Consider the following 26,560-nt stretch of genomic DNA (forward strand, 5'->3'; position numbering starts at 1 on the left):
GTGCTCCTCTGGGCCTGACAGTTTAAGGGGCACACACTCAGACGAAACGTTTCTGTTTTGTTGCATATAAAATCTTCAAAACTTGCACATTTTTATATCAATCCTTATTATTTTATCAACAACTGTTACTGCAATGAATATGCGGGTGAAAGCCGGCAGCATGGAGAGGCGTGCAGCGGGGCTGGAGGCATCCCCAGCCCTCCTGTCTGCTGACAGAGCTCCCCCGGCCTTCAGGTCCATGCGCTCGCCCTCACGGGAGCCTCCAGACAAGGACGTGTGGCAGGGATGTGAGGCGGTGTGCTCGCTCCCGGCCTCCCCACTACTGACCCCAGCTCCCAGGCATTGGCCAGGGGCCCAGCTGGTCCAAGCCCTGGGGTGGGAGCAGGAACCCCACACCAGGCAAGTGGAGTCAGGCAGAGCTGCAGCCACCAGCCAGTCCGGGCTGTCTCTGCGCCCTCTGTCCTGGGGGTCTCCCCCATCTCCCTCCCCACTCTTCCCCGTCCTGTGGGTTCTCCTATTTCCTGTACCCACGCCTTCCTCTTTTTTCATTTACTTTGGTGTTTTATGCAGAATAACTTCCAGGACTTCCCAGAGAACGGGATCTTGGGATGAGCATTTTTGAGGCCCTGGTACCTAAAAGTGTCTCTACTCCACCTTCACGGCCAGCAGTCACTTCAGTTTCCCTTCGCCAGCTGAGAGGCCCTGCCCCTGAGCTTAGCCTCCATCCCACTCCCAGCCTTCCGCCTGCGCCCTGCTTCTTGCTGGAAGCTGCAGACTTTCCTGTCGTCCTCAGGGCTCTGGAATCTGAGGGTCGCCCAGGTGCGCTGAGGGCAGGTGTGCTCTCTGCGTCTGCACCGCGCCTCTCTCTTCTGGGAATCCTGTAACATGTCCTTCATCCTTCGTGGTGCCTGTGTTTCCCACAGCTCCACACTTCAATCTGGTCCTGGAGTTTTCTGTCCTGTTGCCTCAGGTTTCCCCCACTGCTAGCTGTGTGCTGTCCTTGTAAGGTAGACTTTCTCGGCTTTATCCTCGATGATTGAGTTTTTGTTTCTGCTCTTGCTTTTTAACTCCATGGGCTTGTTTGTTTTCTGAATGATCCCCTCTCTGTACTAATCATGATGAGTGCACGGCCTGTGGCTTCTGCGGGTGTGTTCTGGCACCAGAGGCTTTCCTGGCCTCCCTGGTTAGGAAGCCTGTGGCCCATGCATCTGTAGCATTTTCTCCCTGGTGATCTGATTCTTTTCCTCTAATCCTGCCTGAAGGGGGTGCCTGGCCACAGCTCAGTGTTCGCCTGCTGCACTGCCTGGATCCCCCCAACCAGGGAACAGACCCCAGGCCCTGTGGAGCAGGGCGCCCCAGCTCCTTCCCTCCCACACTCCCTCACGCCGTCCCATGGAGTCTTAGGACTTCGTCTCTGCTCTCCTGAGGCCCTGCCACTCCCGCCTCCTTCCTGGCCTCCAGGTTTGTGCCCTGGCTGCTCTCTGCCCACTGTGCTGAGGGTTACACACCTTGGAAGATGCTGGCAGGGCTTTAGTGGTGTCTCAAGAGGACACATATCTCGTCTGCAGTCTTCACACGGAAACTCTACACGTGACCGGATAGGTGGTCAAGCTATGTATAGGTGCACGTCTGTCTATATATTTAACCTAAGAAGTGTGTGCACACTGTGGGAAAATTAGAAACATAGATTTGCACACACGGGATGATGCATGTGGCGGCCTCAGCACCCTGTGTGTGGGCGTGCGCTGCAAGCTGGGTCCCCGAGCCGTGTTCACACTGATGGTCCTGGGCTCCTCCCTCTCTGCTGTTAGAAGCGTCCCCATGTTGAACATCTCTGTGTCTCTGCTTCCTTCACAGCCCGTGGGTGTTGACTCTGGATACCTTGCTAGGCTCGGATGGCCGGGGTCAGGCCATTGGTCTGTGGAGGTTTCCATGCATGGGCCATGGCACTCCAGCCGCACCTGCCTCCTGCCGGCCACCCCGCGGGGAAATGGAGCCCCTCAACAGTGTGCCCTCAGATTTTCTATGCTCCAGCTGGACATTCTCTTCACACATTTATTATTTTTATTTCTGTAGTGAATTACTTGTTCATGCTTTAGACAGTTTTTCTAGGGTTGATCATCACTTCTCTCTGTGTTATATGGATCCTTCATGTTCCACTTGTTTTCCCAGTTTTTCATTTGTCCTCTAGCTTTGCTTACCTTTTAAACAACCCTTTCTACTCTAAGGTTATAGAATTATTAGTATATTTCATCATAGAACCTTTACGACTTGAATTTTTGTATTTAAATCTTGAAACCAATGACAGCTGATTTTTCTGCAAGGTTGGAGGCTGGGCTCTGGCTCTGCGCCACCCCCACTCGGCTCTGCCGATGCCGCACCTGCCCCTCACCTGGCAGCTCCAAGGCTCCGCCCATGCTCCTAAGAATCAAGGTGCTGTGATTTTCTTCTTGACTCTGGCTCTGTTTAAAGACAGCGTATGCACTGGTCTGTCTCTTCTCTGCTGCATGTCTGGGGTCATTGGGTACCTTTCTGATGGTTATGAATCCAGCCAGCTGTTCTCTTCTCCACAACAGGCCTCTCACCTCTGGGCATCTGACCCCCAGTCGCCCCTGGTGCTGTTTAATGACAACATGAAGGGCTTACCTCTGACATTTCCACTGAGTCCAGCGGTAAACACCTCCAAAATAAGAACCTTGGTCTTGTCACCAGGGTGCGTAGCCACAGGCGCTCTGCCCAGCAGGGCCCAGCCAAGGGCTCCCCCTTCTTTCCCAGGCAGCCTCAAGGGGCCAAGCAGCCACGTGCCTGAAGCATATTTCTGGAATGTGTTTACCATATTAACCAGTTTCAAAGTGAAAAGTCCTGGGTCTATTGTTCAGTGATTTTAATGTCCATTTCCAAACAATGAAAAGAGCTTGGAGCTTGAGCCTCAGAGGCCTGTGACCACCTCTCATCAGTCGTGCCCATTCACGGGGTTACGCAGCCAGGCCGTCAGCCCTGTGCAGCGCGTACTCAGGACAGGACCAAGACGCATCCCTCCCTGGGTCCTGCTAAATCCTAGAGTGTGACTCCTTCATGTGTTTAAGTATAAATGTTCTTCCCCTGTGTAGATCAAATCACGGTTTGGAAAAGAACTAGAGAAATTCCTCGGTCCTTTGGTGCCTGCTCCTGAGAACGGGAGGCAGCGGCAGGCAGCACTGTGGGCCGTCCCAGCCTTGGTGTTGGTGGCTACACGCAGACCGAGCCCCCACCTGGAGACACGAACGTGGAAGCGCCAGGCTTGTACTGATAATGTGTTCCTTGGGTGCAGCAATCCTGCCAGAAAGGACTGCAGCTGGTGAAGGAGAACCCGCATCATACAGAGGAAATGGTCCAGGATTTCAGAAGGGGCCTGAGCGCTGTGGTCAGCCAGGCTGAGTACAGGAAGGGAGAGCTGGCCAGGTGGACCCGCCCATCCGAGTTGTGCGAGATGGTAAGAGACCCAGTGGGTGTGCGTCCCAGGGATCCTGGCTCCTTAGGCTGTGGGCATTTACACCTCCCCACACAAGTTGGAGAGAGTGGGCCAGGCTCTAGGACAGAGGCCGGGCACCTGCGATGGAGCCCCTGGCCACTGCACGCACAGCTCTCTGGAGAAGGCTCTGAGTTGACCTGTGAAGCATTCGATATTGTACCAAACAGACCAGCCAAACTCACACACACATTTCTCTGTGTGTTTAGTGGCTCAGTTACAAAATTCCACTGACTGCCCAAAACCCCAAACAAGTGCTGCAGCAGATTGCACGCCTGCAAGCTCCCCCGCGCCCGGGACTGCACGCCATTAGGAGCTCACCTGTCAAGACAGCATTTGAAGGGGTCATGGGGTGGCCAGAGCAGGGTAGAGCCGTCTGCCCCGTCATGCCTCTCTCAGCTCACAGGATGTGGCATAACTGGTCTACACGGTGTCTTCAGTGGTCCTAGGACATCCCCCATGGTGCCCTCTGGCGTGGAGAACAGACCCCGTGGGGTCAGACACAGCCCACCTGCCCTTCGGTGGAACCCGGCCACAGCCTCCACTGGGTGGCGGGGCTGCCTCTCCCTCTGCTGTCTGGTCCCCTGGTCCCTGACTAGGCTGACCTGGGAACAGCAGTGCCTGAGCTGGCTCTGGGTCGGCCCCTCCTCCACTGCACTGAGCAGAGCCCTCCTTGTCCCACAGGCGAGCAGCTGGCTGGGGCCCCTGGACCCGGAGGCTTATCCCTCCTCACCCGTGGCTGAGTGTTTGAGGAGCTGTCACCAGGAGGCTACCTCGGTGGCTGCAGAGGCGTTCCCCGGGGCAGGTGTGGCAGTGCTGAAGCCTCAAACCCTGGGGAGACCGTGGGCATCGCAGCAAGACCTGTGGCTGCAGTGCCCTCAGACCCGGCTCCATCTGGAAGAGGCCCTTTCTGAGGCCGCCCTAGGCCCCAGCTCACCGCCCCTTGCCCAGAGCCCCCCAAAGCGTGAGTGTGCTGAGGAGGCCACGAGGAGGCCCCGTAAGCCAGCCTCAGTTCCCAGCACAGACACTGAGGATGGTGCCTGGGAACCCGGCCTCCCTGGACGAGCGCTTCTGTGTGGACAGGACGGGGAGCCCCTGGGCCCAGGGCTGTGTGCTCTGTGGGACCCAGTGTCCCCCAGCTCTGCCTGCTCCTCTGAGCCCACCCAGACCCCGGCCAGCCGCCCCAGGAAACATCCCCAGAAGAAAATGGTAAAGAAAATGCAAAGTTTCGAGATACCTCAGCCCGACAGTGGCCCCAGGGACTCCTGCCAGCCAGGCCATACCGGTGTCTTCAGCAAGGGCGAGGTAACCAGCACTGTGGCCACAGAGAAGAAGTTCCTGCTGCGGCCGCAGGCCAGGAGCCCCCCGGTCACTCGGAGCCAGAGTCTGGCCTCTCCCTCGGGGCTCCACCCTGCTGAGGAGGACGGGAAGCGGCAGGTGGGCAGGTGAGGTGGACGTCTCCCTCCTCTGGTCCCAGCATCCCTTGGGGATCTAGAAACCCAAAGCCATTTCGGCATTAAACTCTCTTCTGCAAAGTAGAAAGTAAATCCACAGACATCCCTCTGGGTCCACCTGCCCGGTCCGAGAAGAAACACAATTTTAAACTAGGTATGAGTTACCTGCCCCCATGTTCAGAAGGGTCCACTGAACACTGCCTGGATGGCGTGTGTTAACCCACACACACTCACTCTGATGGTTAAGTAACCGTGTGACCAACTCTAGTTATTTTCAGCCCACTTACAGAAAATTACAGGCAGCACATCAACCCCCGACACCAAGAAGAGTTACCTTAAAAATACGTTTTAGAAAGTCTCTAGTGTTAGGGGTAAGAAGGTGCACCCGTGCGTCCATTGCCTCACTGAAGAGGCCCCTTCTCACTTGCCGAGCCTGCAAAGGATGTATCCACTCACTGGTAAGGGTGGGCGCCCTCGGCCCCTGCCTAGGCCGGACGCCGTCTGAACCTCCATCTTCTGCCCATGTGGGACTGGCCGTGAGGGCTGGAGGTGGAGAATTTCATGAGGTGCGTTGTCATCTGGTTGGCTTCTGCGTCTTGGGCCAACAATCTCCAACCTTTTTGGCGCCAGGGACAGGTTTCATGGAAGACAATTTTTCCACAGACCGCAGGGGTTGGGGGGATGGTTTTGGGATGAAACTACTCCACTTCAGCTCATCAGGCATTAGATTCTCATAAGGAGCACAAAACCTAGACCCCTCCCGTGCGCAGTAGCGTCCGTGCTCCTCCGAGACTAATGCCGCCACTGATCTGACAGGAGGCGGAGCTCCTCAGCGGGTAACTCCCTGCCTGCCGCTCACCTCCTGCTGGGTGGCCTGGTTCCTGATAGGCCACAGACGGGCACCAGTCGGTGGCCCCGGGGGTTGGGGCCTCTGCCTTAAGCTCCGTAGAAGGGGTTTCCTCCTCATGCCCTGATCACAGGTTTAATCTGAACGGACAAGGCCACAGAACACTCTTCGGAAACACACCTTTAGGTTGCCAGACCTCAGTCTTTACCTTGTTAAGGGTAAAACTCCAGGTAGAACATGAGGTTCTGGTTTTCACCATGGGTGTGAGTGATCCGGGGATATCTGCCGGCTGGGCCTGAGTACAGGCTGGCCCTTCCGAATCCGTAAGAGGAATGCCGAGCGCTGTCCCTGAGTCTCAGCAGGTGGCTGCACTGACGATTCTGTCTTCACTGAGCCCGCGTTTCAGGTTTGGGAGGCAGCAGAACACAGGAGGGGGACCCCCACCCACCCCTGTGTGATTTCCAGCTGTTGCTGCCTAGTGAGTACATTGTCCATTTGGTCAAGACCATCCTCGTTCTGATTTTGTTTCTGGATATTTACTGAGGAGGTTTTTGTGTGGGTCACAACATCGGGCCTCGGCCTTCCCGCCTGTGCTGTGAGGGCCAGTTCCTGACCGGCCAGGAGGTGCTGTGTTCTCAGAAACAGTGAGAATCTGTCAAATCTGTGATGCAGGAGTGAAGGGGACAAGTTCTGCAGCTCTGCTGTGGATGGAATGTGCGTTCAGCAGCATGTCTGCCCACAGCTGTGCTTCCCATCATTAGCTGCTTTTAAGTTTTTCCAACTTAAAAAACAAGTAAATACAAATAATGGTAGAAAAAAATCTTCCAGCTCCCATTGGTATCATTAGGATCGAGTTATTTAAGAGGATTGGGGGTAAGATGCTATCAAGTAGAAGAGAAAAGCAGTGTACCTCACTATCTATTAGGGAAAGGCCCCCGGGTCACCAGTGGCCCTTTGAAAGTACAGCTGATGGGCGCTGTCAGAGCTGCAGAGCTGTGGGACACGCTCAGACCCCACCCCAGCAGAACCCAGAGAACCTTCTCCCGGGGAGTCCCACAGCCCAGGCCAGGCTTTGGCATTCACGCTGCCGGAGTGAGGGCCCTGCCCTCCAGGCTCAGTTGCTGAGAGCGACCAGGTGGCCACGCTCCAGCCAGCTCATGAAACCCAGCCACCAGCCTATGAAACCGAGCCACCAGCCTAACCGTCCCGCATTCGTTTATGGTGAATGTAAAAGTGGTTTTGGGCCGGGCGCGGTGGCTCAAGCCTGTAATCCCAGCACTTTGGGAGGCCGAGACGGGCGGATCACGAGGTCAGGAGATGAGACCATCCTGGCTAACACGGTGAAACCCCGTCTCTACTAAAAATACAAAAAACTAGCCAGGCGAGGTGGCGGGCGCCTGTAGTCCCAGCTACTCGGGAGGCTGAGGCAGGAGAATGGCGAAAACCCGGGAGGCGGAGCTTGCAGTGAGCTGAGATCCGGCCACTGCACTCCAGCCTGGGCGACAGAGCAAGACTCCGTCTCAAAAAAAAAAAAAAAAAGTGTTTTTGGATGCTTAGCATGTTTTTTAATGGTTAAAAAAAAAAAAAAAAAAAAGAAAAGTACACAAAAGAATAGCACCTGATTTAGGACTCCCAGTTTGGGCCTCTGTGATCCCAGCACCACAGTTTTGCATGTGAGGAACCACCCGGCCAAGCTGACCACACCGGCCAGCCCACCTCTCCACTCTCTCAGGGCAACACGAGTGGGTCCTCTGGTCCTGCCCAGCCCTGGGGATACAGAGGTAGTGAGACTCCGGGCAGCCACGGGGGAGCCCACATCTCCTGCAGATGTGTGTTGTCAGGAAGGGCTCTTCAAGACTCAGCAGTGCAGCGGAGGCTCACCCCTCACAGGAACAGTGCCCCTACAAAGCCTGCTCGGCAGCCCCTCCTCAGGACCCTCGTTGAAGGCAGGGAGACCCCAGGCAAGGGCGGGGCAGAGGGTTCCATGGACGGCCGTCCCTGGGGCCTAGCCTGCTGTTGTCCACCTCTGGGCGTCCTGCGCCCCCAGCCTTGCTCTCCGGCCGTTGCAGCCCCCGAGTCCCCCTGAAGCTGCTGCGTAAGGTGCTGAGCCCCTTGGGTCAGGAGTGACTACCACGGAAGCTGACTCTCAAGAAAATCTCCCGGTCGGTCAGCAGTGGGCGTGGATCCGAAAGCTGTTTTCTCACAAAATTTCCACCACTGCCTTCCTTGCAGAAGCGTTGCTGCTGGAAGTGTTTGAGTCATCTTACCACTAGAATCAAACCAGCTGGAACGAGGAACGTGATGTTCAGTTTCAGTTAGGAACCCTGGGAATCTCTTCCTTGGTTTCCAAGGGATCTTTCCTCTGAAAAGGCCACGATCAATAATATGGAAATGTTTCACGTGACAAGCTTCTTTTTGAAATATAGTCCTTATCTTTTCAAGTTACTGTGTATCAGGGGAGCAGCTCCAGGTAACAGGGAGAGAATGAGCGGGGTGCAGGTGAGTCACTCCCTGCTGAGGATGTGCAGTCAACTGGAAGGTTCTGTTTTTTTTGAGACAGAGTCTCGCTCTGTTGCCAGGCTGGAGTGCAGTGGCTCAATCTCGCCTCACTGCAGCCTCCACCTCCCGGGTTCAAGTGATTCTCCTGCCTCAGCTTCCCAAGTAGCTGGGACTACAGGTGCGTGCCACCACCCCCAGCTAATTTTTGTATTTTTAGTAGAGATGAGGTTTCACCATGTTGGCCAGGCTGTCTCTATCTCTTGACCTCGTGATCCACCCACCTCAGTCTCCCAAAGTGCTGGAATTACAGGTGTGAGCCACCATGCCCAGCCAGAAGTTTCTTTATTGTGAATCCCACATGTGCCCATGTGCCTCCGGTCCACATGTGACCGTGCTCATGCCTCAGGGTCTTCATGTGTTTCTGTCTCAGGCATGAATTGCTTTTAATAACATGTCCGTGGGGGGCCATGTTTCCCCGGGATCTCTGTGTCTTCCAGCAGCCGACTGAGGCACATCATGGCCGAGATGATCGCCACGGAGAGGGAGTACGTCCGGTGCTTAGGATACGTCATCGATCACTATTTTCCGGAAATGGAGAGAATGGACCTGCCCCAGGGCCTTCGAGGGAAGCACCACGTTATTTTTGGCAACTTGGAGAAGCTCCACGACTTCCACCAGCAGCACTTCCTCCGGGAGCTGGAGCGCTGCCGGCACTGCCCCTTGGCCGTGGGCCGCAGTTTCCTGAGACACGTGAGTGCAGGCCGCGGCGTGGGCGACGGGTGACGTGGTGGGCGAAGCCGGTGTCAGGGAGGCGGGGCCTGCAGCACCCATGTGTCAGGCGGTTGGAATAGCTTCAGCCCCGGTCTGGGAGCTGGTCCTGACAGGATGATTAGACCAGCCGACACACAGACGCCCCACACGGATAACCTGCAGGTCTCCAGTGCTCGGTGCTTTGCAGGTGGTGTGACCAACTGCATCCCTGCTGCCCCTGGAGGCGGGGGCTCCGCGGACACCATCACACCTGTTCCGCCAGCAGCCTGCTCCTTTACCACTTCCGGCTGACAGGCCAGAAGCAGTTCCCAGAATCACCTTCTGGGGAGGGGCCAGGCCTCAACCCTTCGCAGGTCCCCTGACCCTGGGTGCCCCGTTACCTGCCAGAGGGACCAGCCTGTCCCGTTCTGAGAATTTCCTGTGAGACTTTCAACTGGAAGCACGTTGAATGTGCAGACTCAGTGGTCTCTACTCGTCAGTTGCTTCTCAATGATGAACGTGGAATATCTCTGTATGAGAGTCTTTAATAAAGTTTTTAGGCTGGGCGCGTGGCTCACGCCTGTAATCCCAGCACTTTGGGAGGCCGAGACAGGCAGATCACAAGGTCGGGAGATCGAGACCACCCTGGCTAACACGGTGAAACCCCGTCTCTACTAAAAATACAAAAATTAGCTGGGCGCGGTGGCGGGCTCCTGTAGTCCCAGCTACATGGGAGGCTGAGGCAGGAGAATGGCGTGAACCCAGGAGGCGGAGCTTGCAGTGAGTGGAGACCGCGCCACTGTACTCCAGCCTGGGCGACAGAGCAAGACTCCATCTCAAAAAAAAAAAAAAAAAAGTTTTTAATTTACTCTGGAAAGAAACTGACAGGCTTTCAACAGGTGCTGAGTGCTGTGGGCAGATGGGACGTGTGTCCCAGACCACTGAGCACAAATTATCACAACGAAAACAGCCGTGGACAAAAGAAGCTCATGTTCCATCTTTTCAGTGTTCTTTCTTTTTTCTTACCCCTTGGATATGGAGTCTTGCTCTGTCGCCCAGGCTGGAGTGCTGTGGCACAATCAGCGCACAGCAGCCTCCGCCTCCCACGTTCAAGTGATTCTCCTGCCTCAGCCTCTTTAGTAACTGGGACTACAGGTGCACGCCACCAGGCCTGGCTAATTTTTATATTTTTAGTAGAGACGGGGTTTCACCGTGCTGGCCAGGCTGGTCTTGAACTCCAGACCTTGCGATCTGCCCGCCTCGGCCTCACAAAGTGCTGGGATTACAGGTGTGAGCCACCGCACCTGGCCTCAGCATTTTCTTAAAAGGTGCTTTTAGACATAAAGTACAGATTCATATTGACCGTAACTGTGGCAATTTTAAATGTCTTGACAGCTTTAGCTCTTGGCCATTGACCAAATCGTTCCACTGCCCCCCACGCCCTCCCAGGCCCACTGCCAGCTGTATCCTCTTCCCCTCTCAACCTCCTGGAGTCTGTGTTTTTAAGACAAATTATAGAATTCTCAGCCCTGAGGTTGCAGCTGGTAAACTAGTCACCTCTGGAGCCCCCGTGCTGGGGATACCCCGATAGTCTGTAATGAAGGACTGAGTCTCCCTTTCACCTGATCATGGTACGAACTGCACCTGGAGGGTCTTGGGACGGGAGCAGTTCCAAGTCTGACCCGGGCTGTAAGAGCCTGCCGTCTCCGGGCCTGTCACTCCCACGGCCAAGCAGTCGCCTCTGCTTTTCCAGGAAGAGCAGTTGGGGATGTACGTGGTCTACAGCAAGAACAAGCCGCAGTCGGACGCCCTGCTCAGCAGCCACGGCAACGCCTTCTTCAAGGTCATCCCCTCGCCCCCCAGCCCCGCCGCAGCTGCCCGGCCCTCAGTCAGGCTGCAGCTGACCCTCTCACCCGGTCCTTGCAGGACAAGCAGCGGGAGCTAGGTGACAAGATGGACCTGGCCTCCTACCTGCTGCGGCCTGTGCAGCGTGTGGCCAAGTACGCGCTGCTGCTCCAGGACCTGCTCAAGGAGGCCAGCCGCGGCCCGGTCCAGGGGCAGGAGCTGGGCGAGCTCCGAGCCGCCGAGGTCGTGGTCTGCTTCCAGCTGCGCCACGGCAATGACCTGCTGGCCATGGACGCCATCCGCGGCTGTGACGTAAGTGCCCCACGCGCTGGCAGCTCAGGCTAGCTGGGGGAGTTTTGAGGCCGTTGCTGAGAAAGTCTTGGCCCAGCAGCACAATTTTCTTGGTGACGTGCTGGCAGACTTGCCCCGGAGAAGTCCTTCAAAGCACAGCCTTCTGAAGGCTGCAGTGGAGGCCACTGGGAGGAGGGTCTTACCTGTCTGGGCAATGTCAGGGAGCAGCAAGGCTTGAGGCCCCTGGAGCCCCAGGGTTTGACAATGGCTGGCAGATGTTGGCTGCAGTTGCACAGGACATGCAAAGCAGGCTGGTTCTGAATGACTGGGAGTCTGCTCACCCGGGCTGCATTTAAAACAGGTGGATGTGGGCGCTGCACCCCAGCCCTCTGTGAGAAGGCACTAGGGTCAAGCCCCGAGTCCATGGGTGTTGGGGCCCAAGATGGGTCTGCCTTCTCCAGCTGACGTGAGGTCCCACCCTTCACGGCCCTGCTCAGCCACTGGGGTGTTGCCCATCCCAGGCCCAGGGATACAGCCTGCCGGAATGGAGCCAGCACCCCCACGCACCAGTCATTTCTCAGCTCACCCATGGCCTTTGGGGCGTCTGGGGTTGGGGGGCAGCCGGGGCAGCCTTCACTACACTGAGCTGCACAACCCCCACGGCGGGGCCTGGTGAGACCCACACGGCCGGTCGCAGGCAGCAGTGTGTGCGTGAGCTGCCGCGGGCCCGTATGAATGAGCCAAGGCCAGCCCCTTGGCTGTTCCTCTGCAGGTGAATTTGAAGGAACAGGGGCAGCTGAAATGCCGAGATGAGTTTATCGTTTGCTGCGGGAGGAAGAAGTATCTGAGGCACGTGTTCCTCTTTGAAGACCTCATCCTGTTCAGCAAGACCCAGAAGGTGGAGGGCGGCCACGATGTCTACCTGTACAAGCAGTCCTTCAAGGTAGCACCCGCCTGGTCCAATCGGGCGCAGGCTGAGCCAGGCCCTCCAAGGGGGTCTCGGACCCTGTCTCACCTGAGGCGAGCAGAGGAACTGGGAGGGAGTGAAGCTAGGAGGAGCCACACCGCGATGTTTTGATTTCTGTGGTTCTTGGGTAAATTCTTGAAAACGTTAGCCCTCCAAAATCGGCAAGGAGACGTTTGTCTTCTCCAGTCCCATGTCCAGTCCAAGGGCTGAGAAACAAGTGTCTCCTCAGTCAGAAACTGCATTGTGGATTCTGTATGGAGGTGAGCACAGGGACAGGCCTTCCCCTGGCTCTGGGAGGTGCACAGAGAGGGTGAACACGGGACAGGCCTTCCCCTGGCTCTCGGAGGTGCACAGAGAGGGTGAGCACAGGGACAGGCCTTCCCCTGGCTCTCGGAGGTGCACAGAGAGGGTGAGCACAGGGACAGGCCTTCCCCTGGCTCTCGGAGGTGCACAGAGAGGGTGAGCACAGGGACAGGCCTTCCCCTGGCTCTCGGAGGTGCACAGAGAGGGTGAGCACAGGGACAGGCCTTCCCCTGGCTCTCGGAGGTGCACAGAGAGGGTGAGCGCAGGGACAGGCCTTCCCCTGGCTCTGGGAGGTGCACAGAGAGGGTGAACACGGGACAGGCCTTCCCCTGGCTCTCGGAGGTGCACAGAGAGGGCTTCGCTGATACACCATGGTGAGCAGGTTCCTACTTGTGACTCGGCTGTGCTGAAGGAAGCCAGGTCCCTCCCTTCTTGACTGAGGCCATGAGGGTGCATGGGCTCACAAACAAGCAGCCTCCCACACTTGTGCATAGCCTTGCATACTCATTGACAGCTGTCCTGCACACACGCACTCTCCCTTGCACGCTCACAGGCAGCCTCTCACAGTAGTGAGCAGTGAGGTTCTGCCCACCCTGACCCATCCCACACATTTGTCATTTGGTGTCTGGGTGACGTGATCTCCAGCACTGAGGAATTTGGGTAGCCAGTCGTTCAGAGATCTGTGTTCCTGATGGTGCTGCCACGGGTGTTTGCTGACTGCAGATGGCCGAGATCGGGATGACAGAGAACGTCGGGGACAGTGGCTCGAGGTTTGAGATTTGGTTTCGCAGGCGGCGGAAATCTCAGGACACCTACATTCTCCAAGCAAGCTCGGCAGAGGTCAAGCGTGCGTGGACCGATGTCATAGGGAGGATCCTGTGGAGGCAGGCGCTGAAGAGCAGAGGTGGGAAGATGGGGGCCACAGGGCCTGCCCGGCTCGGGGCACAGCTAGGGCAGGGGTCAGGGCTGGCTGGGGTGAGAGCCAGGGGCTGAGTCCAGGGGCCAGGGGGCCAGGGGTCCGGGGGCCAGGGCTGGGACTGGGGCTGGGGCTGGGGTTGGGGACTGTGGGGCTGGGGGCTGTGACTGGGGTGGGGGCTGGAGACTGAGTCCAGGGGTGGGAGGCCAAGGCTAGGAGTGGGGAGGGAGTGGAGGCGTGGGTTGGGAGCTGGGCTGTCGACCTTAATGCTGAGATTCAGGCGGTGTGATTAAATATCGAGGGCCGGGCGCAGTGGCTCAAGCCTGTAATCCCAGCACTTTGGGAGGCCGAGACGGGCGGATCACGAGGTCAGGAGATCGAGACCATCCTGGCTAACAGGGTGAAACCCCGTCTCTACTAAAAAAATACAAAAAACTAGCCGGGCGAGGTGGCGGGCGCCTGTAGTCCCAGCTACTCGGGAGACTGAGGCAGGAGAATGGCGTAAACCCGGGAGGTAGAGCTTGCAGTGAGCCGAGATCCGGCCACTGCACTCTAGCCTGGGCGGCAGAGCGAGACTCCGTCTCAAAAAAAAAATAAAATAAAATAAAATAAAATAAATAAATATCGAGTTCACTTGAGCACAAAGTCTGAGGATGGCCACCTGGGAGGACACAGACTTCAAAGGGATGGGGTCATTGCCCCGAACTGGGGAGGTTTAAGGGCCATTTGTATAGGCACAGTCTAGGGAAATGCAACAGGATCACATCATTTTCTATACAGGGCTGGGGCACAGTTACAGCAATTTGATTGACTACAGGCAGCATTTCTTTTTTGTAGGGGTGAGAGTATATTTTGCATTCCACATTAGGGATGGAATAGTCAAGGGTCTTCTGTCTCAGGACTGTCTGGTCTGAGCCAGGAACAGGGAGGCAAGGAAATCTCTAACAAAAGATCAGAAATTAAGGGGCTGAGCTCTGTGACTCGATCTCCAAAGTCAGCCTCCCTAAGGGCCTAATCACTCTGAGGATCCTCCAGTAGCCGGACCGTCCATTTTCTTCCTCATGGGCACCCAAGAGGCCCACCCTGTTTGGGGCACCTGGGGGCCCTCGGTCAGCACTTTACGAGAAACTTCTTGGATCGGACCTGATGGCACTCACACACGTGTCTCTCATGTCCACAAACAAACGTAAACAAGACACTGCGGCCACCCCAGAGAGAGTCCCCCGCAGCTCTGGCTCCAGATTTAACCCTCTGGTTGACTTCCTGCCCCTGCCCTGCTGGTCTGGCCCCCATGGCCCCGGGAGGCTGAGCTCATGGTCATGAGAGGGCCCTCCCCAGAGAACTCATCCCCCACTCTGGGACCCCTCCCCCAGGCCTCCTCCCTCCTCCCTCAATGTCCACCCTCGTTTGCTCCCCCCTCCCCCGACTTCGTCACTGGGTGTGCCTCTCTGTGCTTATTCCTCTAGCCTGGCGGCTGCAAACACCACCTTCACAGTGACCACCCCCCACCCCAGACCTTCTCCCACACTGAGCTCCAACTCCAGGGCCTGCCCCAGCACCTCACAGATAGCCAAAGCCATTGTAAACCCAGCTGTCCACCTCTACCCTACAGGCCCACCTGGCAGCTCTGGCCTCTCAGGCCTAAGAAACCGAGGCACCCAAGCTACAGACACAACCGGGATCCTGCACGGCCACACCCCGCCTGGGCCTTACCCTCCAAGTACAGCCACCGCCTCCCCACCAGCCCCCGAAACTCTTCGGAGCCAGCTCTGTCGGGCACAGGGGGCCCCATGGCCTCCCTGCCAGCTCCCCCTCCGGCCCCAGCCTCCTGGCTACTCTGCACCCCATGGGCAGCAGCTACTTGGTGAGGGGCCTCATCTCCAAGATGCCACCATCCTGAAGAGCCTTCCTGGCCTTTTTCCTTCCTTTGTAACCCACTGGTCCTGCTTCCTGTTTGGGGTCTGCCTGACTGTGGTGCACAAAGCCTCCCTGGGGTCGATCTGTCCATTTCAACCCCTCCTGTGTTCCAAGCACCTGGAGCCTGCAGGAAATAGGCCCTGCCAGCCTTGAATAATCAGATTCAGAAAATAGAACTAAGTTGATTCAAGCACAAAGCATGGGAATGGCCACCCCAGAATGCAGACTCCAAAGGGACGGGGTCCGTGCTCCCGAGTGGGGAAGCTGCGGCTTCACTTACAGAGGCAGAAACGGTTGCAGCCGACTTGACAGCAACTTGATTAGTCCAGGTTGCTACATTCCAAGGGCGATTGCTTAACATTCTGTGAGGAGGAGGCATGTTCTGAGAGATTCTTATCTCTGGTGCCTGCCGGTCATCCCTGACCATTTACTGGAAAAAGCAAAAGTTACACCTGATGTTCCATGACTCAGGGCATTGCCGGGCGCCTCTCAGGGTTCAGAATATCTTACAGTTCCCACAGCGTTGAGTTCAAGTTATTTTAGTTTCACAGCCCTCCTCAAACAGGGTCGGGGGACAGCTGAGCACAGGGTATGCACACAGGACTCTGCCTGGGCCTGGGGATGTGCGGTGTAGCCCACAGAGCTGTCCAGGCTCTGCAGGTACAGCTGGGTTGCCTGGAAAGTGGAACCTAATGCTTCTCAGGTGTGTCGAGGACCTGGCACCCCCTCCCCATCACCTCGGTCACTTGAGCCCTCTCTTGACTTCTCCAGTTTTGCCAGGGATTTACCAAATTAGTCTTCCCAGAAACAGAATTTTGGTTTAATTGATTATCTACACACTTATTTTCTACTTAATTAATTCCTACTCTTTGTTATTTTCTTGTGTCTACCTTTTTCAGTGTTTCATTTGCTTTTCCTTTCTACCTCATTTCTTGAGGTGGATGCTTAGATCATTGATTTTAGCCTTTGTTTTGTTCTCGTTTTTGTGCAGTATTTAAGACTACAGACTTTCCTGTAAGCTTTAGCTGCATCCCACAAGTTTGTATATGTCATGTGTTTATTAACAGTCAGTTCAGTATATTCTCTAACTTCCACTTTAATTTCTTCTTGGACTCATCATGGGTTATTTAGAAATGCATTACCTAATTTCCAAGATTTTCTAGTTAACTTTGTGATACCAGTTTTTTTTTTTTTTTTTTTTTTTGAGACGGAGTCTTGCTCTATCGCCCGGGCTGGAGTACAGTGGCTGGATCTCAGCTCACTGCAAGCTCCGCCTCCCGGGTTCACGCCATTCTCCTGCCTCAGCCTCCCGAGTAGCTGGGACTACAGGCGCCCGCCACCTCGCCCGGCTAGTTTTTGTATTTTTAGTAGAGACAGGGTTTCACCGTGTTAGCCAGGATGGTCTCGATCTCCTGACCTCGTGATCCGCCCGTCTCGGCCTCCCAAAGTGCTGGGATTACAGGCTTGAGCCACCGCGCCCGGCCGTGATACCAGTTTTGAGTAGAAGACCGCTTTGGTCAAATAATACACACTAGAGTTTGTTATCCGTGGAAGGTATCCAAGTGACCGGTGGCGAACCTGTACAGGTCTGCAGCAACCTCAATTCTTGTCTCCTCGGAAGAAAGAATTTGACTGAGGGACATAAGGCAGAAAAAGAGACTGAGGCAAGTTTCAGAGCAGGAATGGAAGTTCGTTTGAAAAGGCTTTAGAGCGGGAAAGGAAGAAAAGCACACTTGGAAGATTTCCAAGTGGGCACTGAGATCGAGGGCCCCGTTTATCCTTATCCTAGGACTTCCTGGGCCAGCCCTTTTCCGGTGATTCTCCCCTTAGGCTGGGCTGCCTGCGTGCACAGTGTGGGCCTTTCCCTTGGGATGTGAGGGTTCCCTGATACTCCGTGTGCTTGGGAAGTTGTACGCATCCCCGTCTGAGGCTTTCTTCCCTTGTCTGTTGGGGGACGTGAGGATGTCCCGTGTGCTTGGGAAGTTGTACGCATCCCCGTCTGAGGCTTTCTTCCCTTTTCTGGTGGGGGACGTGAGGATGTCCCGTGTGCTTAGGAAGTTGTACACATCCCCGTCTGAGGCTTTCTTCCCTTGTCTGGTGGGGGACGTGAGGATGTCCCGTGTGCTTAGGAAGTTGTACACATCCCCGTCTGAGGCTTTCTTCCCTTTTCTGTTGGGGGACGTGAGGATGTCCCATGTGCTTGGGAAGTTGTACGCATCCCCGTCTGAGGCTTTCTTCCCTTGTCTGGTGGGGGACGTGAGGATGTCCCGTGTGCTTAGGAAGTTGTACACATCCCCGTCTGAGGCTTTCTTCCCTTTTCTGTTGGGGGACGTGAGGATGTCCCGTGTGCTTAGGAAGTTGTACGCATCCCCGTCTGAGGCTTTCGTCCCTTGTCTGTTGGGGGACGTGAGGATGTCCCGTGTGCTTAGGAAGTTGTACACATCCCCGTCTGAGGCTTCTTCCCTTTTCTGGTGGGGGACGTGAGGATGTCCCGTGTGCTTAGGAAGTTGTACACATCCCCGTCTGAGGCTTTCTTCCCTTGTCTGGTGGGGGACGTGAGGATGTCCGTGTGCTTAGGAAGTTGTACACATCCCCGTCTGAGGCTTTCTTCCCTTTTCTGTTGGGGGACGTGAGGATGTCCCGTGTGCTTGGGAAGTTGTACGCATCCCCGTCTGAGGCTTTCTCCCTTGTCTGTTGGGGGACGTGAGGATGTCCCGTGTGCTTAGGAAGTTGTACACATCCCCGTCTGAGGCTTTCTTCCCTTTTCTGTTGGGGGACGTGAGGATGTCCCGTGTGCTTGGGAAGTTGTACGCATCCCCGTCTGAGGCTTTCGTCCCTTGTCTGTTGGGGGACGTGAGGATGTCCCGTGTGCTTAGGAAGTTGTACACATCCCCGTCTGAGGCTTCTTCCCTTTTCTGGTGGGGGACGTGAGGATGTCCCGTGTGCTTAGGAAGTTGTACACATCCCCGTCTGAGGCTTTCTTCCCTTGTCTGGTGGGGGACGTGAGGATGTCCGTGTGCTTAGGAAGTTGTACACATCCCCGTCTGAGGCTTCTTCCCTTTTCTGTTGGGGGACGTGAGGATGTCCCGTGTGCTTGGGAAGTTGTACGCATCCCCGTCTGAGGCTTTCGTCCCTTGTCTGTTGGGGGACGTGAGGATGTCCCGTGTGCTTAGGAAGTTGTACACATCCCCGTCTGAGGCTTTCTTCCCTTTTCTGTTGGGGGACGTGAGGATGTCCCGTGTGCTTGGGAAGTTGTACGCATCCCCGTCTGAGGCTTTCGTCCCTTGTCTGTTGGGGGACGTGAGGATGTCCCGTGTGCTTAGGAAGTTGTACACATCCCCGTCTGAGGCTTTCTTCCCTTGTCTGGTGGGGCGCCCCCAAAAGGTGACATTCTACCATTTTGTCTCTTAATGCACAAAGTTGCTTTTCCTGGCACCTGCCTTCAGTTAACACTTGAGTGCAGCAGGTGTGGACCATCAGGAAATGCCCTTTCCCTGGCACTGGCTGCCAAGGTACCCCTTTTAGAGAGGCAGTGTGGTATATGCCAGGCCACCACCCGACATTCCCAATGGGTGGGGAGCCCTCTCCTGCCCCGCTCATGCCTGTCTAGCCACCTGTAACAGCTTCGGTTATTTGAAAAGTTGGATGTCCCAGCATTTTGGTAAACTTTCCACGTGAAGAGAAAGTGTGCTTTGTCGTTATTGCAGAGTTCTGATCACGTTTTGAAAATTGTGTTGTTCAGATTTGTTATATCCTTATTGGCTTTTTGGCTGCCTATCACTAGGAAAAGTGTGTTAAAATCTCCCATGATGATGTAGATTTGAATTTGTCTAGTTTTCTTTTCGTTCTGTCACTTTTTGCTTTCTATGTTTTGAAGCTAAGTTATTAGGTGCATGGTAATATAGAATTGCTATATCTTCCTAGAAACAGAGCCTCTTTTATGATAATGAAATGCATCTCTTTATTTTTAGGAATGCCTTTTGCCTTAGATCTACAGCTGTCCCTCTGTGTCCATGGGGGTGGGTTCCAGGACTCCCCCACGGATACCCAAATCTGCAGTTGTTCAAGTCCCTGATATAAAATGGCACAGTAGTTGCATATAACCTACACACATGCTCCTATATACTGCAAATCATCTGTACATTACTTATAATCCATAGTACAATGAAAATGCTTATAAATAGCTGTTATATTGGTTTTTTATTTGTATTTTTAACTATTATTGTAATTGCTTTTTGTTCAAACAGTTTTGATCCTTGGTGGAATCTGTGGATATGGAACCCACAGATACAGAAGGCCGACTATGCTTCCTGTTAATGTAGCTATTCCAGTTTCCTTTTGCAAAGTTGTGTTTACACAACACATACTTGTCCATCTTCTTACTTGGAACTTTCGGTGTTCTTATATTTGAGATACGTCTCTTGTAAAAGGCACATGTTTGATTTCACTTTTATCTTTTTACCTAGTTTGATTGTCCTTGTCTTTAGATTGGAGTAGTGTGTTTACATTTAATGCAATGTGGGCATAAATCTAGAGTATCTTACTCTTTGTTTTCTACCTGTTTGGTGAGAACAGGGAAGTGAGAGAGGAGGGGAAGGCCATGGAGGGTGATTGATGGGCAGGTCCTTGCACACACCCTCTGGAAGACAGGCACACCCAGGCACTGTCCCACATGCTGAGGGACCCCTACATGCTGAGGGACCTGGCTGTTTCTCTGCCAACTCCTGTCCCTCATCGTTGAGGCTCCTCCTGGCGTGTGAACCACCTGCCACTTCTGTCCCGTCCACAGGAAGTGGGGGAACACCCCCCAGGCAGAGAGACCTGGGCAGCCACCGCCATGAATGAGAGCAATCTGGCTGCCCCCAGGCCAGCTGTGCTCTGATGGCCAAGGATGGCGGTCCTTGCCTGTGTCCCAGCGTGGGGTTAGTTCTGGAACATTTGATCACTTCTCCTGCTCCGCTCTCTGTGCTCCACCTGGAACTCCGACTACACGTATGACTTTTTACATGTTGCTATGTTTCTCGCATAGTTTCTGTGTTTCGATCGCATCTTCCCTGCTTTTATTTGATGGATTTCAGTTTCCTTTTGAGACTCTCTGTCCTGTGATCTACTTCCTGCCACATTAATCCTGGTTACCTCCACGGCCTGAGACGTCCAAACCTTTATCTCGCGGATGTTTAATGATCTGGGGATTAAATGAGGATTTATTTTTGTGGGAAGAGCAGGGGTGGGTCATCTGGACGCACTCAGGGGAGGGGCTGCATGAAGTCCGCCTCAGACCTTTGGGCAGCTGATCCAGTTTCTGTTTGTCCCACTCCTGGCAAAGTCCATGCTCCCTTTCCAGGTCCCCACTGCATGTCTGGGAGTTTCCCAGGCCCTTCCTCCCTGGCAACCCTCAAATTCCAGGTTTTATCTCCCCACCCTGTGCATTGTCCGAAGCTCTCAGGCTCCAAGCTCCGAGCTCATTGGCCACCAGCAATGCCCTGAGGGGTTAGAAAGGTGTCAGGTGTCCAGTGGTCTGTGAGCTCCACATCTGCCCGGGAGGTCAGCCTTTTGAGGCTGGATTGCCTCGTCACCTCCAAAACACCTTCAAAACATGTGTCCAGCTTTTCTGGTTGTTGTCGGCCGCAGGCTTGGATGTAAGGTGTACAGGCAAACCCACTGCAGCCAGAGGAGGAAGCTGTCCCGCACCCACGCTCACAGCTCTAACCCTAAAAACAGTGCTTCGGAGTCGGAGAAGAGCAACGTCCTGTTCGCTGCCCAACTCCAAGCCCTGCGTCCCAGGCAGCCACACTCGGCCCCTTCCCTGCAAAAGGGGACACTCACTCTTGATTAACCAGCTTTGCACGTTACCTGTTGGTGAAGGTGATCAGTAACTCTGTGCCTGCAGCACACACACACTACACTTCTTCCCGTTCTCCCAAGACCTCTGGAAATAATTCTTACTATAATATTCTTCAGCATATGCAGTAGGACTACATAAATGTAATTATGTTTTCTATCCTCATACATTTACTTACAATTAATATCATCTTTCTTCTTTGCTTAATTTGACCAAGAATAAATTCATTCCCAAACTCTCACCTTATGCTTAGCTCTCCTCTCAATATTCAAACTCCTAGAAACCTGTCACTTTTGTCTTTCCCATGGACACAGCTCCCAGGCCTTTGACCCCTGCTCTAATTGGGACCTGCTGTGTGGCCCTCTCCCGCTCACCAGCAGACAGGGACCCTTCCTGACCCCCAGGCTGGACATCTTGTTTCCAAGGCCTCATGGCTTCCTTATTCTTGGTTACTGCCTTGGGCTCCCTGGGAGAGATTTCTATGACGCCGAAAACTGGAACGGGAAGCCTCAGCATCCTGGACCCCCGTGCCTCTTGGGAGGCAGGGTGGGTAGGCCCTGTCCACCCTCCTGGTTTGGGCTGAGGGCATTAGGGATACCGGGCATCTTTGGGGTGGCGTTAGCCCCCAAGTTGCTTTGGAAACTGTCATACTTTCTTCTGTCTTAGAACTCAGAATCCAAGAAATGGCATCCATGGGGATAGGCAACCAGCCATTCATGGACGTCAAGCCCAGCGATCAGGCCCCCAAATGTACAGTGATAAGCGACCGGGCCCACAACAGCATCATCAAGGGCACAGGTACGGTGGCCTCAGCCCCACCCTCACTCGCCCTGCAGAGCGCACTGGGCCTGTGGCTGACACGGTGGGGTGGACGGGCATGACTGCAGGGGCAAAGCCTGGTCGGTCTTTCGGACGGTTCTGATCCCGTTTCTGAACCTGGGCTGCATTTCTGCAGAGGAATCCAGCCTGACCTGCTTTCTGTCCCTTTCCAGAGTCACAAATGAGAGGGCCCACTGCGGTGTCCTCCTCTGACCATGCCACCCCCTTCAAGCGACCACACTCCACCATCTCAGACAGCAGCACCTCCTCTTCCAGCAGCCGGTCCTCCTCCATCCTGGGGTCGCTGGGCCTGCTTGTGTCCTCCAGCCCAGCCCACAGCCCCTGGTGGTCTGACATCAGAGCCTGCATCAAGGAAGACGAGCCGGAGACGGGCACCCAGGCTGCAGTGCGTGAGGGCGCTCCTGCTGTGTTGTGAGCCACGCATGCCAGGCCTGATGACCATGGGGGTGGCGATGCCCATCGCGTAGCTAGAATGATACGTAGGGAGCAGCATGCCAGGCCTGACGACTGGGGGGGTAGCGGTGCCCATCGCGTGGCTGGAACGATCCAGAGGGAGCAACACAGCAGGTGTCCAGGTATTTCCCAGGATTTTAGACACTCCCTAACATTTTCAAACAAATTTAAAATTTTGTCTTATTTGAAAAACAAACCTTCCACTTCCACCCAAGACAACATCATAGGAAATAGACCTGAAACAAGACAAAAAACAGACTAAACATGAAACAAAAGATGTCAAGACATAAGACGTTTGGCAACAAAGGACCATGATCCCTGAGAGACAGGAAAACGGGAGGTGAGCCTGGTGATGGCCTCAGACCTCCCTCCGCCTTGAGAGTTTGCAGGCCTCAGTGCAGGGAGGGGCCCAGGAAGAGCCCAGCAGCCTCCGTGAGTTGAAGAGACCAAGTCAGCAGGACTTTACAGGTCAGAGTGCCAGAGAGGGATGCCTGCATGGGGAAGGACTCACCAAATCAGCCCCTCCAGCACCCGGTGTGGTGCTGCCATTCTCGCACTCAGACAGGGAGGCTACCAAGGCTGGGAGAAACCTTTGAAAAGACCAAAGATCCATTTCTGGTACTCGTGGGCTGCGGACAGGACCCTCTCCCACCAGCCAGACTGGGAAAACTCGCAATCTGTGAGCATTAGGTGGAGTTCTCAGAAAATCTTGCCTCAGGAGTGGGGATAATTAGCCCTAGACTGAGCCCTGCTCCTCACCCACCTACAAAATCATAAAAGCAAGACCTGAGATGATCAGACCATTCCCAGGTAATTCACTCCATCCCAGAACAAAGCTCCAGACGATCTATAGGTTACCAAAGTGTCCGCACCCTGCGAGGTAAACTCTCAGTGCCTGACCTCCGAGTGCCAGGCGTGCAGAGGAGCAGCCAAGCGCAAACACGTCAAGGAGAGTCGCCCGGCAAAGGCAACCGCCTGGAGCTGGCATCGGTGCTAGAGTCACGGAACTCAAACTGTGGCTGAAACTACAGCCCAGACATCCAGAAAGTTAAGAAATGACAAGGAAGAGATTAAGAAGACCCAGACCGACCTTACAGGGATGAGAAACTACAATATTGATGGTGAAAACTACCCTGGATGGGGTAACAGATTGGATTTCACAGAAGAGACCATGAGGCACCTTGAAGACGCATCAGTGGAAGCTATTTGCATTAGTCGGGCCTCCAGAGAGACGGAACCAGTAGGAGATAGATGATGATGATAGATAGATAGATAGATAGATAGATAGATAGATAGGCAGACTGACAGATGAGAGGGGCCTTAGGGGCATTGGCTGACACAATTTTGGCAGGTCAAGAGCCCCAAATTAGGCCACCCACAAGCTGGAGACCCAAGGAAGCTGCTAGTGTAGCCCAGTCCAAGTCCTGAAGCCTCAGAGCCAGGGAAGCCAATGGTGTAATTCTCAGTCAGAGGCCAAAGGCCTGAGAACCCGGGGGCCACTGGTGTACATCTGGAGTCCCATAGACCCAGAAACTCCAAACACAAGAGATATGAGTGCACATCATAATCCAATTGCATAAAACCAGTGACAAACAGAAAATCCTAAAAGCAGTCAGAGGACAAGGGCATGTTCTGTTGGGAGGCACAAAGCGGATGAGCATGGCTGACTCCTCAGAAGCAGCACGGGTGAGAGACAGTGGAATGTACTAAGGAGAAAACTGCCAAATTCACATTCTGTACCTGACAAAATCTTTCCAAAACAGTGGTGACATAAAGACATTTTCATACACACAGAAGCTAACATAATTTTGTCACCAGCAGACCTGCACTACAAGAAACATTAAAGGATGTGCTTCAGGGAAAAGAAAAATGAAGAGCATGTGCACCATTCAAAATTTTCCTCGTTACTTAAATCCCTTTAACCCATCTCCCATTTGCCCCAAGAAATGAGCACTGGCAGTGAGCTGCAGTTTTTTTTTTTTTTTTTCTGAACGGGAAATGGGTTAAAAGATGAGTGGCTTGGCCGGGTGCAGTGGCTCATGTCTCTAATCCCAGCACTTTGGGAGACTGAGGCCAGAGGATCACTTGAGCCCAGGAATTGGGGATCATCCTGGGAAACATGGCAAGACTGCACCTCTATTAAAAATAAATAAAGTTAACTGACTGTTTAAGCACAAATATTAACGTATCTGCAGTTTGTACTAAACGTATAGGTAAACTGTGTGACCACAGTGGCCTGAAGACTGGGAGACGTTGGATGTGATATGTGAAGTGAGGTGGTATCACTTGAAGGTAGACTGTGGTAAGCCAAAGATGTACTTATAAACCCTTGAAACAGCCACTAACAAAGAATTACAGCTTAATAGACTAACAGAGGAGATAAAATGGAATTTTTAAAAGTCCAGTCCAAAAATATGTAGAGAAAGAGGGAAAGGGAAGCATGGACTTGGGGGTGACACAGAAAACGAGTGGCGAGACTAAAGCAGCAGCGGCCATCGCAGCAAATGGAGGCGCAGGATGTGAGTCGCAGACAGGCCTGCTCTCTGGATCGGTGACTGCATGAGTAACTTCACAGGTCTGTTCTGTGTCCAGAGTTGTCAAACTGCATGATTTACAGATGTGCAGTGGATCGTATGTCACTTAAATCCCAACAAAGCAGTACTTTTTTAAAGTACAATCATGCACACAGCACTTCCCCGCGGAGGCAGGGGCTGTGCCCACAGAAGTCGGTTACCTCTGCGTCCTGAGTATGGACAGCCACCATCACACAGCCCCAGAGGCTGCCCAGGCTCTAGCCTCACTCTGGCATGGCCAGGGACAAGTGCCCTCAGGAACCCAAATGCCATTGCCCGTGTGAAAGCCACTTCAAGAGTGTTGCCTCAAATCAGAAGGCGTCTATGCCTGGTCAGAGGCTGTGGACGAGGAGGCTGCTGGGGGCCCCGGTGTGCAGGGGGCAGGGCCCAGGTGCAGGGGCACGGTTTATGCCTGTGGCCAACCCACTGGGGAGCAAGGCTGGGGATGCGCCCAGTCCAGCAGGGCCAGCAGGAGTGACTGCACCATCCTGAACATGTCCTTGGGCCTCCCAGGACCTTGGTGCCTCCCATCTGGGCTGGCACAAACCTCCAGTCAAAAGATGGGTCTCTCTCCTGACAGCACAGAGCCTGGATGTGGGAATGGAGCCACACCAGCCCCACAGGAGCCCCACGGGAGCCCCACGAACCATCGGGCTGTGGGCTGCATCCCCACAGCCGGGACCCCGCAGCCTGCAGCTTAGTCTGGGCAGATGCAAAGGCCACCCTGCAGACTGAGGTACCTGTGGGGAAGGAGGTGCCCAGACCTGGGAGGCCATCTTGCTCCTGCTTTTTATTTAACCCACAGGGCTCTTTGGCCTCATTTTCTGTTTTTTGAGTTTCATGTGCACACCCAAACCATCCTGGAGCCAGCCCCGGTGTGAAACGGCTTCCTGCTGCCAGAAGAGGCCCGCCGAGTTATGTCCACACCAGCTGGACCTCGGCACCTCTCTCTCTGGCCTTCTGTCCACGCTGGGATTTGGCTCTGATTTCCGGAAGGCAGGGTTAGGAAACACCTGTTTCCAGGCAGCGTGATGCTTCTGTCTGAATCAGGCCTCATGGGCTTCACCAACAGACACGAAGATTTCATTTAGATGGAGAACACGCGTTCTCATTTCTCTGGGGTTCCGGGCCCATGAGCTGAAGCAGGTGCTGAGAAGGAGAGGTGGCCCCTGCGTCCCTCAGGGTCACTCGCCCCACCACATGAGGCCATTTCCGCTCAGCACTGGGGGTGCTGGGAGCTGAGGGCCCCACAGGGGACGTGGGAGACAGCCCCAGTGTGTCCCCATCCACAGTGACACCAGCCTGGAGTCATCGCCGAGCACGTGGAGGGACAGCCCTGGAGCCCTGGCATGACCCAGCTTCTCCCAGAGTCGCTTCCTGATGCCTCCCCAGCCCTGCCCAGGAGGGGCTTGCGGCCACAGCCCCACAGCGGCCCCCTCGCCTGACACCGGCTGGGTGGCGCGGACCCCGTGGCCACGCCCGGTCCGGCTGGGACCTGGCGCTCCCCCCAGGCTGCAGATCCGCCCTGCACCACAAGGTGGCCTCGCAGAGGAGC

General features: G+C 54.7%; 1 protein-coding gene across 1 annotated transcript in view; it reads left to right on the forward strand.

Moving 5' to 3' along the window:
- PLEKHG4B (pleckstrin homology and RhoGEF domain containing G4B) overlaps window positions 1-24,603 on the forward strand; it is an 87,175-nt gene extending 62,572 nt beyond the window's left edge. Inside the window, exons 12-20 of the mRNA XM_033178652.1 lie at window positions 3,311-3,472; window positions 4,193-4,953; window positions 8,806-9,058; window positions 10,812-10,901; window positions 10,985-11,215; window positions 11,967-12,137; window positions 13,188-13,368; window positions 21,806-21,937; window positions 22,132-24,603. Of these exons, the coding sequence (XP_033034543.1) occupies window positions 3,311-3,472; window positions 4,193-4,953; window positions 8,806-9,058; window positions 10,812-10,901; window positions 10,985-11,215; window positions 11,967-12,137; window positions 13,188-13,368; window positions 21,806-21,937; window positions 22,132-22,394 (2,244 nt within the window). The 3' untranslated portion in view covers window positions 22,395-24,603. The remainder of the gene's footprint in view (window positions 1-3,310; window positions 3,473-4,192; window positions 4,954-8,805; window positions 9,059-10,811; window positions 10,902-10,984; window positions 11,216-11,966; window positions 12,138-13,187; window positions 13,369-21,805; window positions 21,938-22,131) is intronic.
- Window positions 24,604-26,560: the final 1,957 nt, after the last annotated feature.

Source organism: Trachypithecus francoisi, unplaced genomic scaffold (genome assembly GCF_009764315.1).
Source record: "Trachypithecus francoisi isolate TF-2019V2 unplaced genomic scaffold, Tfra_2.0 Lachesis_group2, whole genome shotgun sequence".
Classification (NCBI taxonomy): domain Eukaryota; kingdom Metazoa; phylum Chordata; class Mammalia; order Primates; family Cercopithecidae; genus Trachypithecus; species Trachypithecus francoisi.